The sequence below is a fragment of the Oryctolagus cuniculus genome, chromosome 6 (assembly GCF_964237555.1).
Source record: "Oryctolagus cuniculus chromosome 6, mOryCun1.1, whole genome shotgun sequence".
NCBI classification, from domain to species: domain Eukaryota; kingdom Metazoa; phylum Chordata; class Mammalia; order Lagomorpha; family Leporidae; genus Oryctolagus; species Oryctolagus cuniculus.
In genome coordinates this window covers 22,849,920-22,866,568 of record NC_091437.1, presented here as the reverse complement: position 1 = coordinate 22,866,568, position 16,649 = coordinate 22,849,920, and the positions used below count along the sequence as shown (strand labels likewise).

At 47.9% G+C, this 16,649-nt stretch overlaps 1 protein-coding gene across 4 annotated transcripts in view; it reads right to left on the bottom strand.

The window, feature by feature from the left end:
* SEC24A (SEC24 homolog A, COPII coat complex component) overlaps positions 1-16,584 on the bottom strand; it is a 106,071-nt gene extending 89,487 nt beyond the window's left edge. The window contains exon 1 of one of the 4 annotated variants that reach the window (XM_017341061.3): positions 16,561-16,584. Coding sequence is in view for 1 of the 4 variants with exons in the window: in XM_002710215.5 (XP_002710261.2) it covers positions 3,386-3,482 (97 nt within the window). In the remaining 3 variants the exon portion in view is untranslated. Of the gene's footprint in view, positions 1-3,076; positions 3,337-3,385; positions 7,967-16,560 lie in introns of those variants that run through there. The other 3 variants (XM_002710215.5, XM_070076102.1, XM_051844220.2) reach the window with 3 other exon arrangements.
* Positions 16,585-16,649: the final 65 nt, after the last annotated feature.

Below are 16,649 nucleotides of genomic sequence, written 5' to 3'. Positions count from 1 at the left end.
GATGGAGGACCTGTTCTCTTTCTCTCTGCCTTTCTAATAAATAAATACATCTTTAAAAAAAAAAAAAAAAGAAAGAAATTCATAAAACTGCAATTTCTAACTGTCCTGTCAAGCTGACTCAAATGGTCACCAAAGTAGCTATCAATCTGTAGCAGTCAGTATTTGCCTTTAGCCTTATTACATGATAATCAGATTAAGATCTGTTAGTTCAAGTAGTCTTACAGCCTCACTATCAATTTCTGCCAAGGAAATATGTATGCATAAGTCTACACAAAGACTTAGAAAAACCTGTCTAGACAACTTTAGGTTACAAGGCAATGAAACTATCAGTGAGAAATGTCAGTGTTTGAGGAACTCTGTAATATGACATCATACAATGTGAAAACAAGTTATAGAAACATGAAAAAAGTCACTATTACATTTGATTGTATCTAAAAAATACCTGAAGATCAAAATGCACTGTAACATGTAATTTATAAAAGCTACATTAAATCTAAAGCTTAGAGGACGGTATTGTGGCACAGCACATTAAGCCACAGATGGAGTTCCTGGCTCCTGTGTTCAGCTTGACAGAGCTCCAGCTGTTGTAGCCATTTAGAGAGTGAACCAGTGGATGGAAGATTCTCTCTCTCTCTCCTTTGCTCTCTCTCTGTAACTGTGACTTTCAAGTAAGTCAATCTGTGGCACAGCAAGTTAAGGCACCGTCGGCAATGCCATTACCCCATATTGGCACTGGTTCAAGACCCAGCTGCTCCACTTCCAATCTAGCTTCCTGCTAATAATGCACCTGGGAAAGCAGCAGAAGATGACCCAAGTGATTGGGCTCCTGCATCCACATGGGAGACCTGGAAGAATTCCTGGCTCCTGGCTTTGGGCCATTGTGGGGAAGTGAACCAACATATGAAAGACCCCCCTCTAATTCTACCTTTCAATAAATAAAAGAAAAAGGGAATGAGATTAAAAGACTGTCAAAACTTTCATCTTTCCAAGATTTACTGTGGGGAGCAATCCGGACTAGACTAAGTTGCTCGAATTGGGACTTGTTCTGTGCATCTGCTCTCCCACAGTATGGCGCTGGGAGAGAAGTAAACAGCTTCCGCACAGCTGCCTCCAGTTCAACCAATTAACTGTAGGACTTGCTCCTGATTGGAGAGCAGCGTACTCAGCCGAGTTGGGATTGGCGGAGGAGGACTGTGGGGGAGGAGAGAGACGGCATGCACCGGGGAACATCTATGGGGAACATCTAAGGGAACCCGTGCAGCCCCCAGAGAGCCGGCCGGCGGTGTGCCGCTCCCCTGCGGAAGTGGGGAATGCGGCCAGGGGGAACTGCCCTTCCACGGAGGTGGAAGGGATAGTAGCCAACCCGGGAAGAACCAGCAGCAAACCCGGGGAGGGCCGAGCAGACGAAAGAACAGCGTAGGGTCCTGTGTCGTTCCTCCACGAAGAGGGGGAGCGACAATTTACTTATTTCTGTATCTGAAATGCAGAGTTACAGAGAGAGAGGGAGGGGCAGAGAGCATACTTCCATCTGTTGGTTCACTCCCCAAATGGCCACAACAGCCAAGGTCTCCTAAGTGGGTGGCAGAGGCCCAAGTGCTCAGAGCCTCTGCTGCTTTCCCAGGTGCATCAGCAGGGAGCTCGAGGGGAGGCAGGACAGCTGGGCCTCCAGCAGGGCACTCACCCTCCTCCAGCTGCAGTCCCCAGTTACCTTAGTTCCCACCTGGACAACCTATTTACAGGGAGTATTTTCTTTTCCCCTTTTATAACCCCAAGCAAAGAACTTAGAAGAAGTGTAACAAATGTTTGTTGGACTAGGTCAAATCAATATTGTGACATCTACAGTAAAGCATATAACAGCTGTTAAACTCCTTTAACATTTCAAAACTATGTCGACCACACTTACACATAAACTTACAAACTTATCTGCAGCCTTTTAAAATTCATGTAAAATTGCAATTCATGGATTATAAGAAAAACCCACAGCCACATGACATCTCGCTTAAGTTTTTTCCACCTTAAAGTGAATGGCTTGGGGTGGCACTCTGGTTAACACATTCACATTCTGTATCAGAGTACCTGGGTTTGACACCTGCTCTGGTCCCAGCTTTCTGCAAGTGCAGACCCTGGGAGGCAGCAGGGATGACTGAAGTGACCAGGTTCCTGCCACCCACTCAGGAGACCTGCACTGAGTTCCTGGCTGCTGGCTTTCACTCAGCCCAGCACTGACACTGCAGGCATCTGGTGAACAAGGCTGATGGGAGCTCTCTGTGTCTCTCTGCCTCTCAAATACATACTTTTTAAAAAGGGAATGTCTTAAAGTGATTATATCCTCAGTGTGAATGTTACTAAGTATCCTAGAACAGAGCGCAGTAAACATAAACTGTGACCATGAACTTGGCAAACAAATGATTCTACCTAACACCCTTTCAGTGCCTTTCCCCCACTTATTCTTACTTCTGCCCACAGAGCTGCCTACTTAGGGACATTTTTAAAAGTCTTTTACAGACTTCTTTGTAAAGAAAGAAACAGCAGTTTTCTATAAAAAACAATGCAAATTAGCAATTTTAGTCGTTAGCCATTTTCTCCAGCTACACGGTAATCTTAGCTCCCGATGAGCAACGTAAATACTTCGGTATTATTCTACTAGTCGTATTTCCATAAACCAAAAACTTGTTGGTAAATTAGTCAAGCTATGGGCAGAAAATGTCTTGGCAATTATAAGCTCAAAAAAAAAAAAAAAAGCTCAACAAATCACAACCTGAGCAATTCTAAAACAGACATAAAATTATGACAATCTCACGTCAAATGACAAATTGTAGTGCCACAGGTACACTCTCCTCAGAAGCTCAGAGTCGCGGCCTACCACTGACCAAGTGGTGGGAAAACCTTTGGAAATCAAACTCGAGATCTTAACAGGTGGGCCTAGGTGTCGTTCCCGTAAGACTCTGGGAGAGATGAACCGGCCCGAAAAGGGTCTCCCAAAAGCAGAATCACTCATTCCTCTCCGAAAAGTCACACCGGGTACGACCCTCCCGCCCCGCCGCGGGGCCCGCAGAGCCGCGAGCCAGCTCCACACCTGCTCGCTAGGAGCCTGGGCGAGGTGCGCCGAGGGCCAAGGCGTACAGCACAAATGACCCCGATACGCGATCTCCGAGGTCTCCCGCCCGAGGCGACGCATACAGCAGGTGCTCTCGCACTGTTTGCTGGCGAAACACTGGAGCCCGGGGTTGCGGGCGCACGTCCGCCCCTGGTTCCGCGACCCAGCCTCCCACCACCACCAGCGGGGGACCCCTGCCTGGATGGAGGTCACCCTCTCCTCCTCGGTGGCCTGAAGCGGCGGCAGCACCCAAAGGTCAGTGCGAGCCCGCCCCCGTGCAGCACTCACCGTTGGCGTAGGGAGACCCCGAGGCCGAGGCGGCCCCGTTCTGTGCCTGCAGGCCGGTCGGGGCGGCGCCGGAGGCGGGAATCCCCGGCTGGGACATGACGGCAGCGGTCCTCCGGGTGGGAAGGGGCTGGTCGGGGTCGAGAGCAGCGCCAAGCCGAGAGCTGAACGGCGACTGCTCAAAGCGGAGGGAGGAGGCTACGGACTGAGCACTGACGACGGAGAGAGGAGAGGACGGCGCGCATCAAGGCCGAGGCATGGCGCCTCACTCTCCCCAGCCCGCCGGCGGCCACGGCCTGGACTGGGAGTCGAGGCGTAGGGGTCGGGCCGATGGGGCCGCGAACGCCGGGCAGGCGGGCGGCAGCCAAACCAACCCGGAGAAGAGGGAGGCCCCGGCCGGAAGTGCCTGTCAGCCGCCGGCCGCGCAGGCGCACTCGGGACACGTGGCACTTCCGGCTCCGGGCTGGCCGTCGCAGTCGCAGTAGCCGTAGCCGCACTCCCGACTCCCCGTGGGGCTGCCCGGAGGCCACCTGACAGCACCGGACGTCCCGGCTCCGAAGACCGAGCCCGGACTCACCTGCCACGTCACCGGCTCTCACTGCCGGCCGGAAATGGCGTGGGTCCCTGCTGTGGAAACCCCCGCCGTCGTGCGCGTCGCCTAGCCGGCGGGCCCGGGATCCGAAGGCATTCCGGGCTGCAGCGGCCGCTGGCTGAGGCGGGACCGACGGTTCCTCTCCCCGGGTTTGTGAAGATGACCTGAGGCGACAGAAGACCCGGTGCTCTGTGGTGATTGGGCCGCCACTGGCAGCTGAACCGGTTCATGTTCATCGCATTGTTTCATTTCACAGGTCGCCGTCTCTAGGTGTAGAGTGCAAGGGAGTTTTGGAAAGAGGTGGAGAAACAGGAATGCTTGTTTAAAAGGGCATGGGGCGAGGAGGAGGCCTTTAGATGTGGAGGTCGTTTTAATTCTGAAACTCGCTGATTCATGGCCTCGTCACCGCACATTCGAATGGCAGTTTCCTTTCCTCTTCTGAGAGTGCACAGTAAGGTGACCAAGTCCAGCTTCCTGAGCAAGCAGGCTTTTTTTAAGTAGACTTTTTTGAGTTTTGAGGCCAAAGGTTAGCAGAAACTGGGGTGACTAGAACACAGCTAATTACTGATCTCAGTCGCCCTGGCTGCCTCTCTTCTGCCTGGTTTCTTCCTGCTCTGGGCTGATGATAAAGTCCCTTCCAGATTGGGACTGCTGGCTGCAACCGCAGGCCACAGGTTTTGCAACCTCAGGCTGAAGTACATCTTGCCCAATTCGTTTAATATTAAATGCCTGCTACAAAGTGTTGTGTTACATACAAAAACAGCCAAGATCTTAACCTCTGTGTCAGGCCTGAAAAATAAGCTGTACAGATTCAAACTACTAGATGTTAAATTGTACTCTAATCCTGTTTTTGTCATCATTTACCTCAAAACCTTACTGAAAATGTATTTTCTATGAGTTGAAGTCGACAAACTCCTTTGTACAAGATGAAAATATAACGACTTCTGGATGAAAATGATACTTTTGGTCAAACTGTTTTCAGCTTAGAGCCCCTGTTAGAGAATTCCAAATCATGTATCCAAAAACACTTAAAAGCATACACAAAGGTGGTGCTGTGTGTCTCACTGTTGTAGAGAGATTGCCTTCAGAAAGAAACTGAGTTCAGAAAATCAGGGTCAGCCTTCAAAGAAGCAGATGCTTAGGTCTTGACTCAAACTTGCCTTTGTTTAATTTTCTTTTTATGCAACTCTTTTAGAATTATCGAGATTTGTTGACCTTGGCACAGAGGTTTGATTTGGTTAAATCAAGCTTTCTTTGAACTTTGTTCTGTTTAAGCAATATCTGTGTGTTCAGAGATTTAAAAGTACACAAACTCATTGATTATGTGAGGTTAAATAACGTAACTGCGAATAAGTAAACAGTGCTTTTTTCTAAAATTTGTTGCTCTGCTAAGCTTCTCTCTTGCTATTATTCCTCCCAAAAATTATTTCAGATTTTTTTTACATTGTCAATATAGTTGCCTTTAAATAATACTGATGAAAAAAACAATATTTGGCCGGCGCCACGGCTCACTAGGCTAATCCTCCGCCTAGCGGCGCCGGCACACCGGGTTCTAGTCCCGGTTGGGGCGCCGGATTCTGTCCCGGTTGCCCCTCTTCCAGGCCAGCCCTCTGCTGTGGCCAGGGAGTGCAGTGGAGGATGGCCCAGGTGCTTGGGCCCTGCACCCCATGGGAGACCAGGAAAAGCACCTGGCTCCTGGCTCCTGCCATCGGATCAGCGCGGTGCGCTGGCCACAGCGCGCCGGCCGCGGCGGCCATTGGAGGGTGAACCAACGGCAAAGGAAGACCTTTCTCTCTGTCTCTCTCTCTCACTGTCCACTCTGCCTGTCAAAAAAAAAAAAAAAAAAAAAAAAAAACAAAAAAAACAATATTTGTCACCCTTAGGGATTGTATGAGGAGAAGTATAAGTAACTGAGGTAGGACAACATATAAAATAGGTCAGAGGGCAGTGTTGTGGCACAGCAAGTTAAGCCTGGTCTGAATGCATCCCACATGGGAGTGCCAGTTGGAGTCCCAGCTGCTCCGCTCCTGAACCAGTTCCCTGCTAATGTGCGGGGAAGGCAGCAAAAGACGCTCATGTGCTTGGGCCTCTGCAAGCCCTGTGGAGAACACGATGAGATTCCTGGCCCAGACCTGGCTGTTGTGGGCATTTGGGGAGTGAGGCAGCAGATGTAAAATCCCTCTGTCCTTCCCTCTTCCGTTGTTCTTTCAAATAAATTAATCTTATTTTAAAAGTTGTCATTTTCATATTATTATCCAGATGATATCATCCTTTTTTGTTTTTTAAAAGATATATGTGGTGTTTAATTTTTTGAACATATAATATTTGTACATATTTATGCGATAATATTTCAACATGTGTTAGTAAAATGGCACAGTCTTATCTATGGCGTGAACTACATCCTGACACCATCCTAGGCTCTAGCCCCCACCGCCATTGCTGGAAGCCAGGTGGCCACATGGCCCAACCACCAGTGTCAGCCCCACCCCCATCCTAATTGGATTCACTGCTCCTACCCCCCCCCCCCCCCCGCCCCGGCGAAGTTTTAAAAGGACCTGTTCCTGAACATGTGTCTCTCTGTTTCCTGATCTCTCTGCTCTCTTCCTCCGGCCCGTCAGGTTTCCCCCAATAAACTCTCCCTTACTCAGGTGTTTGGTGTGTTTTGTGGCAGCCTTACAATATGTACCCAGTAAGCTGATCAAACCAGGCAATTAACCTTCCCATTTCCTTATCTTTTCTTCATTCGAAGCCTACTGGCTCTTTTCTTTTTCTGACCTCTTTAAAGTGTAGTTACTTAAATATCATAGAAATATTATCAGTACTGTTACCAGTTGTTAAACTTCTCCCTTGATCCACTGTAAGATTTTTTGCATATTATTTCCAGACCTTCAACCCTGCTTAAAGAAGTAAGTGGTAAGAAAGTTACAGGGGAAGGTGTTCAGCACAGTAGTTAAGCTACTGCTTCGGAAGCCCACATCTCCTGTCCGAGTGCTTGGGTTTAAGGCCTCCACTCTGCTCACTCTCGTTTCCAGCTTCCTTGTAATGTACACCTCAGGAGGCAGCAGTGGTGGCTCACATCACTGGGTCCTGCCACCCACATGTGGGACACCTGAATCGAGTTCTTGGCTCCTGGCTCTGGCCTGGTCCAGCCTTGGCTGTTGCAGTCATTTGAGGAGTCAACCAGAAGATGGTAGCTCTCTGTGATTTATCTCATGTCTCTCTTTCAAATAAATAAATAAAGTAGATAATTTTTAAACACTATTCCTGCTTTAAAAAAAAAAACCTTCCAGTAAGGAGAAAAGCACTATATAAAAAATACTCCGTTACATTTGATTAGGTTTTTAGATTCTGAAGAGGAAGGCAAGTATGCTTAATAGAATTTGCTAACATGGCCAGGCATTGGGCACAGCAGTTAATACACTGTTTGGCTTGGTGCTTGCATCCTGTATCAGAGTGTGTGGTTCTGGTCCCAGCTCCACTCGTGATTCCATCTTCTTGCTAGCGTGTACCCTGGGAGGAAGCAGTTGATGGCTCAAGTACTTGGGTCCCTGTCACCTACATGGAAGAACTTGTTGGGAAAACGGCGCAGTTTTATCTACGGCGCGATCTACACCCTGACACCATCCCAGGCTCTAGCCCCCACCGCCATTGCTGGAAGCCAGGTGGCCACATGGCCCAACCACCATTATCAAGCTCCACACCCATGCTAATGGGATTCACTGCTCCTGCTTCCCTGCCCACCTCTGGCAAAGTTTCAAAAGGACCTGTTCCTGAACATGTGGCTGTCTTGCTCTCTTCTCTCCCCCTCTCATCTCTGTTCTCTCTCTTCTCTCTGCTCTTCTCTCTCTCTTTCTCCTTCTTCACCTCTTCCCTCCGGTCTGCTGGGTTTTCCCCCAATAAACCCTTTTTTTTTTTTTTTTGACAGAGTGGAAAGAGAGAGAGACAGAGAGATAAAGGTCTTCCTTTGCCGTTGGTTCACCCCCCAGTGGCCGCTGCAGCCAGCGCACTGCGGCCAGCGCACCGCGCTGATCCGATGGCAGGAGCCAGGTGCTTCTCCTGGTCTCCCATGCAGCCCAAGCACTTGGGCCATCCTCCACTGTACTCCCGGGCCACAGCAGAGAGCTGGCCTGGAAGAGGGGCAACCGGGACAGAATCCAGCGCCCCGACCAGGACTAGAACCTGGTGTGCCGGCGCCACAGGCGGAGGATTAGCCTATTGAGCTGCGGCACCAGCCTTACCCTTTCCCTTACTCCAGTGCTTGTGATGGTCTAACAGAACTAGACTGACTTTCTGGCTCCTGACTTTGGCCTGGCCCACAGTGGCTAGGATCTGTCTCTATCCCTCTGCCTTCCAAGTAATTTTTTTTTTTTCTGACACGCAGAAGTGGACTTCAACTCCCACCAGAGCCCCCTTGCCAGCTTGTTCATGACTTGCATTGTCATCTGATAAACACGATCGTTTTGGTTTATGTTTCAGGAAGGAGAAAATTATTTTAGGTCCTTTAACTGTTAATAAAATAAAAGTTCTGTTTCTATTTCAAACAAAACCCGGTTTCATCCACAAGTTTGTTTGACAGTTTCATTCACCAGAACCAGATCCCATTTGGGCAGCAGTTCCTACGGCCTTGTGTGCCTCTGGCAGGACGTCCATTTGGATCTGAAGTCAGCAGCTCTGAAGCTGCGTCACAAGTACACTCACCCCACACCAAGCCAGTAAACCCATCCCTTCCTTTGAAAAGCCTGCATCTTTATGTAGCCCTTACCATTCTCACTGCCCACTCTGGTGAGTTTTGATCATCTTGTCCTTGAACTACTCAAACAGTCTTTCTGGATTCCCTCTCTCCAACCCATCCTATATATCAACTGAACTCCTAAAATACTGATTCCATTTTTATTTTCCTGCAAAACCTGTAATAACGTGTTCTCTCCATGCTTTTTTCATCCCATGATCAGTAAAATCTAAAGTCCCATGCATGGCCTTCAAGGCCTCACATGACATGGCCTTGCCGCCTCACTAACCCCCGTCTTCTCTGAATTCCCTGTCCCTCCCCCACACACATATATGCTATTCTCTAGGTATCCAAGCACAAGCACCCTCTATAATCACTACCATCACTTAGGATACTCTTCCCTAGGACATCCACAGGTCCATGATCAAATGGGACCTTACTAAACAGGCCTTTTCTGAGCACCCTGAACAACATACTCTCCCTGTCCCTTTCGCCCTGCCATTGCTATGTGTTTGTGACTGTTAACCTTTCGCTAATAGACTATATGTCTATACATGTCTTCTCAATTCTAAGATAATCAAGTCTGTCTCTGGTCATAAGAGAGACCAGAGACAATGCCTTTAAGGAAAGAAAAAGAACTGACCGACTGATTGCTGTGAAAGGCAGAACAACAGAAAGAGATCATCCGTCTACTGATTCAGTCCCCAAATGACTGCAAAAGCCAGGTCTTAGCCAGGCAGAAGCCAGAAGGCAGGAATTCCATCTGAGTCTCCCATTTGGGTGGCAGAGGCCTAAGCACTTGGGCCATCTGCTGCTGCTTTCCCAGGTGTATCAGCAGGGAGCTGGATCAGAAACGGTGGGACTAAGTCTTATTAATCTGTGTATTCTCAGTACTTGGCTTGGGCTTACATTCAACAGTTTAAACATTTTTTGAATGAATAAATTTTAAATGACAGTTCTTCCAATACTCTGTTCTGACTTTTGACTCTCATTAATTCTCTACTGCAAGTTCCTATTGCACTTATAGCCTAAACCACATCATTAGCAATTGTTTCTAAATTGTTAGCCTCTAGTTCTTTTAGGTTCTTAACTATTAATGCTATATTGTATCCCATCTGATACAGGCCTAATAGTGTAGCTGAAATGATGTCAGCTTTTGGCTGGGGTGAAGACACAGCATCAAATGGCAACATTCCCTTTCCCTTTTGTAATCCAAATACCTCCCCCTCACCTCATCCCCTCTACACACATCCTGATGCTGTAGTACCAGAGAGGTAGGATGCAACTTCCTCTCTAAACTTCTCTTTCTCATGACCTCATCAACTCCTTCATTCACTAACTGACTCATTCATTGAAAAAATATTTATGCAATGACTTCCATGCGCCAGGCACAAAGCAAAACCAGAGAGGACAGACAGAATCTCTTCCCTCTGTGCGGTTCCCAGTTGCAGGAGACAGAAAACTAAAATGCAAATAGACACGAATTTTAAAGTTTCAAATTTGTTAGTGCTTTTGAGGAATCATTGCTACGACAGAACAGCAAGCAGGGGCCTGGCCTTGATTGGGATGGTTAGTACCGGAGGTGAGTGGCATTTAAGCTATGTTCTAAAACATGGAAAAGCTAGGTATACCAAGAGACACCCCAGGCACAGGAGCAGCACCTGCAAACGCCAGAGACAGAAATGAGCTCGCCGTGGGGAGCAAGCCACCGTGGCACAATATGAGACTAAAAGCGCAGAGGATGCCAGAGCAACGAGTCTGGTAAGTCACTGAAGGAGTTCAGAGGCTTTGGGAAGCAATTCAACCATTATAGACATGGGAGTAACTTGATCCCATTCATGCTTTTAGAGGAACCCTTTAAAAACACGGATGGCCATTCGGACTCCCACCTAAGACACCCTTTGGGACATCAGCACCCTTTACCCAAGTGCCTGGAGTTCCCACTGTGTTCCTGATTGCAGCTCCCTGCTAATGTGCACCCAGGGAAGTAGCAGGTGATGGCTCAACTAGTTGGATCCCTGCTACCCATACAGGAAACTTAAATTGGGTTCCTGGCTGCAACCTTTGGCCTGACCCCAGGCCCAGCCATTACAGGCATTTGGGGAGTAAACCAGCAGGTGGGAATGCTCACTCGCTCTTGCTCAATGTCTCATAATTGACAAATGTTTAATGTATAAATCCAGCTGCTGTGAGGATAACTGATTGAAGGAGAAAGAGCAGGGTTGTTGCTGTAACTGCACACCAGAGAGGATGGTGGCCTACAGTGGGGTGGTTGTAGTGGAGGCAGAAGTGGACTTATTAACCCAAGTTAAAACTTTGGGATTTTTTTTTTTTTTTGACAGGCAGAGTGGACAGTGAGAGAGAGAGACAGAGAGAAAGGTCTTCCTTTTGCCATTGGTTCACCCTCCAGTGGCCGCCGCGGCCAGTGCACTGTAACCAGCGCACCGCGCTGATCCAATGGCAGGAGCCAGGTACTTCTCCTGGTCTCCCATGGGGTGCAAGGCCCAAGTACTTGGGCCATCCTCCACTGCCTTCCCGGGCCACAGCAGAGAGCTGGCCTGGAAGGGGGGCAACCGGGACAGAATCCGGCGCCCCGACCGGGACTAGAACCCAGTGTGCCGGCGCCGCAAGGCGGAGGATTAGCCTAGTGAGCCGTGGCGCCGGCTTAAAACTTTGGGATTTGATATCTCTTTCTTTTGCTAGTCACATGCAATGAATCCTGAAATCTTACAGATTCCAACCTTTACAGGTTTTCACATGACTCCCTAATTCTCTGGTCCTCCTGACACACCCCAGGCCCTTGTTACCTCTCACCTGCCTGACCACAACAGCCTCATTGCTACAGTGATCTTGGCTTTCAGTCTTGGCTTGTTCCAATACAACACGGCTGCCAGAGGAAACTTTCAAAACCAATTCTGACCATGTTCCAGTGCTGCTTAAAACTCCTAAAAGGTTCTGTAGCTTGAGAGTGGAGGTCACCACTGGTCCAGGCCAATTCTACCCAAGTGAACCATAACACACACACTTGCCTGGTGCTTTTCCCTATCTATTCCATTTTGCATGTTATTCTCACATTTTATGACATATCATTCCTTCTCGATATTAGTCCCCATTTTACAGAGGCAGGAAGTAAAACTTCAAGGGACTGGTGTCTTTGAATGATCATCTGCAGTTAGATTAAGGTTTTAATTTTAAATATTTTCTAAAATGTATGATTATAGCGGCTGGCGCTGTGGCGTAGTGGGAAAAGTCGCTGCCTGCAATGCCAACATCCCATATGGGCTCTGGTTCACATCTGGCTGCTCCACTTCCAATCCAATTCTCTGCTATGACCTGAGAAAGCAGTAGAAGATGGCCCCAAGTCCTTGGGCCCCTGCACACGCATGGGAAGACCCAAAGGAAGCTCCTGGCTTCTGATAGCCGCAGCTCCAGCTGTTGCGGCCAATTGGGGAGTGAACCAGCAAATTGAAGACCTCTCTCTCTCTCTCTGCCTCTCCTCTCTCTGTGCAACTCTGACTTTCAAATAAATAAATAAATAAATCTTTTTTAAAAAAGAGAGAGACACCCGCTATATCCTTTCAAATAAATAAATAAATCTGGTTAGTCTTGTGCAGTTTGAGGGTGATTTTTAGTTCATTACATTTTTCTGGATCTTACAATTGCTGTGTACTACTCTTGTAGCAACCATAACGATAAACAAAAAGCTGGGGGGGTAAGGTTGGGGTTGTGATGCGGCAGGTGCAGTCAGTGCTTGGGACGCCACATCCCGTACTGGAGTGCCGATTCGAGTCCCAACTATACTACTTCAGATCCAGCTTCCTGTGAATGTGCCTGGGAAGGCAGTAGAAGGTGGTCCACACACTTGAGGCTACTCTGCCTTTCAAATCAATCAATCAATCTTTAACATAATAATAAAGACATCTTTTTGGGGGATTTGGTCTTAAAGAAAATTCTATTTTTTTCTTTAAAATCTTTCTTTTTATTTCTTTTTATATATTTGAAAGTGAGAGAGGAAAGAGAGAGAAAGATATCTTACATGTTCTGGTTTGTTCCCTAAATGTCCACAACAACAGAAGCTGGGCCGGGCTGAAGCCAAGAACCAGAAACTCCATCTGGGTCTCCTATGTGGGTGAGAGGGAACCAATTGTTTAAACCATCATCTGCACCAAGCATGAGCATTAGCAGGAAGCTGGAATCAGACACAGAGCCAGATTTGAATCCAGGCACTCCTATAGAGGATGTGGAGCCTTAAACATTGCACCACACACCCCCAGAAGGAAATTCTGATCTATATTATACCACAGATGGCCCTGAGGATAGTATGTTTAAGTGAAAGCATAATCCTTGTGCTTTGCACTTCAAAGTTACAAAGGAACAAATACTGTGTGGTTCTCCTTACACGAGTTACTTAAGAGTCATCAAAAGCATAGAGACTGAAAAGAGAATGGTGATTGCCAGAGGCTGGGAGAGGGAGAAATGGGGTTACTGTGTCGTTGGTTTAGACTTTCAGGGTTTTTTTTTTTTTAAGATTTATTTTTCATTTATTTGAAAGGCAGAGGTACAGAGAGAGAGGGAGAGACAGAGAGAGTTTTTTTTTTTTAAGCCCTATGGCTTTTTTTTTTTTTAAGATTTATTTATTTATTTACTTGAAAGGCAGAGTTACAGAGAGGCAGAGGCAGAGAGAGAGAAGTCTTCAATCTACTGGTTCACTCCCCAAATGGCTGCAATGGCTGGAGTTGAGCTGATCCAAACCCAGGAGCCAGGAGCTTCTTTCAGGTCTCCCACGTGGGTGCAGGGGCCCAAGGTCTTGGGCCATCTTCTACTGATTTCCCAGGCCACAGCAGAGAGCTGAATTGGAAGAGGAGCAGCCAGGACTAGAACCAGCACCCATACGGGATGTTGGTGCTGCAGGTAGTGGCTTAACCTGCTATACAACAAAGCTGGTTCAAAAGTTTCAGTTTTATAAGAAGAGCTTCAGGGGCTGGCGCTGCAGTTTAGTAGGCTAAGGCATGGCCTGCAGTGCCAGCATCCCATATGGGTGCCGGTTTCAGCCCCAGCTGCTCCACTTCCAATCCAGCTCTCTGCTATGGCCTGAGAAAGCAGTAGAGGATGGCCCAAGTGCTTGGGCCCCTGCACAACATTGGAGATCCGGAAGAAGCTCCTGGCTCCTGGCTTCAGATTGGCGCATCTTCAGCCCTTGCCGCCATTTGGGAAGTAAACCAACAGATGGAAGACCTCCCTCTTTCTTGTTCTGCCTCTGCCTCTGTAACTCTGCCTTTCAAATAAATAAATGAAATGTTTTTTAAAAAATGACTTAGATGGGAGCCGGCGCCGTGGCTCAATAGGCTAATCCTCCACCTTGCGGCGCCGGCACACCGGGTTCTAGTCCCGGTCGGGGCGCCGGATTCTGTCCCGGTTGCCCCTCTTCCAGGCCAGCTCTCTGCTATGGCCAGGGAGTGCAGTGGAGGATGGCCCAGGTGCTTGGGCCCTGCACCCCATGGGAGACCAGGAAAAGCACCTGGATCCTGGCTCCTGCCATCGGATCAGCGCGGTGCGCCGGCTGCAGCGGCGGCCATTGGAGGGTGAACCAACGGCAAAGGAAGACCTTTCTCTCTCTGTCTCTCTCTCTCACTGTCCACTCTGCCTGTCAAAAATAAAAAAAAAAATAAAATAAAATAAAAATAAAAAAATAAAAAAAATAAAAAAATAAAAAAAAAATAAAAAAATGACTTAGATGGGCCGGCGCCGCGGCTCACTAGGCTAATGCTCCGCCTAGCGGCGCCGGCACACCGGGTTCTAGTCCCGGTTGGGGCACCGGATTCTGTCCCGGTTGCCCCTCTTCCAGGCCAGCTCTCTGCTGTGGCCTGGGAGTGCAGTGGAGGATGGCCCAGGTGCTTGGGCCCTGCACCCCATGGGAGACCAGGAAAAGCACCTGGCTCCTGCCATCAGATCAGCGCGGTGCGCCGGCCGCAGCGCGCTGGCTGCGGCGGCCATTGGAGGGTGAACCAACGGCAAAGGAAGACCTTTCTCTCTGTCTCTCTCTCTCACTGTCCACTCTGCCTGTTAAAAAAAAAAATTTAAAAAAAAAATGACTTAGATGATCAATGGCATGAGTACTTTGCCACAGCAAAAGAAAATTGGAAAACAATAAAGCTCACAGGGAATATCCTCTGTATGTTTTAAGATTGTCCTCAGACACCAGCTTCTCCAGCCCCTCCACTGCCCACCTCTGCCATCATTTTGTACACTGTCATCGTTTCTCTCCGTCTGCCCTCATTTACAATTAGTTGTGAGCTTACACATCTCCCCATCTTCAGGAAAGAGACTATGTCATAGTTATTGTCCCATTTCCCTATTCCTAGTTACTTTTGTTGCTGAAGCAACAATCATAATTTAAATTTTAACGGACTAGCCAAAAAGAAAGGCCATCCAGACCAATAGCTGTAGTCCTGACAGGCTACTTGGAAGTGTTTATGAAACCACCTGAATTCAAGACTGGGGAGTCTGAGAAAGGGGCAGCAGAGAACTCAGCTTGAAACTATCTGCTCTTCCAATTCAGACCAAGGAACACTAAGGAAACTGTACAACCTCTAGAAGCCAAAAATGTTCCTAGGAGTCCTCTGCATGTTACAAATGAATCACTTGCTCATATTAAGCAACTATTATGTGCCAAGCATTGAAAATAGATTTAGGAGGGGAAAAAGACAGATATGGTTCATAACCTCAGGAAGATTAGAGAATGTACATTGAGGGAGTCTTTTAACAAAAGTCATATGTAAGGAACCATACAGTTCTAAGCAAGATAACTTCAACATTAAGGCAGATCGCAGGATGGCTGGGAAAACCAGAAGCCATCTGTAATCAGAGGAAGATCTACCTGAGCTGACATGTGAAGAATGGGTCGCTGTTGGCTGGGCCAAGAGCAGAGGTGGGGAGGAAAGGCAAGTGCCAGGAAGGGAACCAGAGGAAGGCACTGCCTGGACTGGAGCAGAAAGAGAGGAGAATGGCAAGGTCAGTGCCAGGCTGTGCTGGAAAAGCACTGAATAATGTCTGCCTCAGCTCCCAACTGTGCCTGTTCTGTCACCTAGAATCTGAGAGTAGTTCTAAAACCAGAGTCATCACACTTGTATTCAAGAAACGCAAGCACTCCCAGCCATTAGCAGAGAATGCTGAAGTCAAGAGTATTGTTTAGGGGTTGGCATTGTGGCACAGCAGGTTAAGCTGCAGCTTGTAATACCAGCATTGTCATATGAGACACTGGTTCCAGTCCTGGATACTGCTCCACTTCTGATCCAGCTCCCTGCTGATGTACCTGGGAAAGCACTGGAAGATGGCCCAGGTGCCCTATCATCCAGGTGGAAGACCCAGATGGAGTTCTAAGCTCCAGGCTTGCTTCTGGCCCAGGTCCAGCTGTTCTGGCCATCTGGGGAGATAATCAATGGGTGGAAGATGTCTCTTTCTGTTTGTCTGTCTGTCTGTTAACTCTTTCAAATAAATAAATGGGGGGTGGTGGTGGTAGGGCTGGTGGTGCTGAGAATGAAAGACAGAGTTCAGAGACAGGGAGACACACCCAAAAAGAAATCTTCCATGTATTAGTTGGCCAGGAGGAAGCCAGGAGCTTCTTCTGGGTCTCCCAATGAGTACAGGGGCCCAACACTTGGACCATCTCCCTCTGCTTTCCCAGGCCATAGCAGGGAGCTGGATCAGAAATAGTGCAGCTGGGACTCAAACTGGTTTGCCACAACCCGGCAAGCCACAACCTGTCTCATAACTCTTTCAAATACGAAAATAATTTTTTAAAGAGTCTTGTTTAATGCTAAATAGTCAGCATCCACACATTATTTGATTCATACTTACATTCTGTAAATTACTGCTGAATGCAAAAAACGTGTACTTTCAAAAAATTGTTTTTAAAAAATCAGGAGCCGACGACAATTATTGCAAGC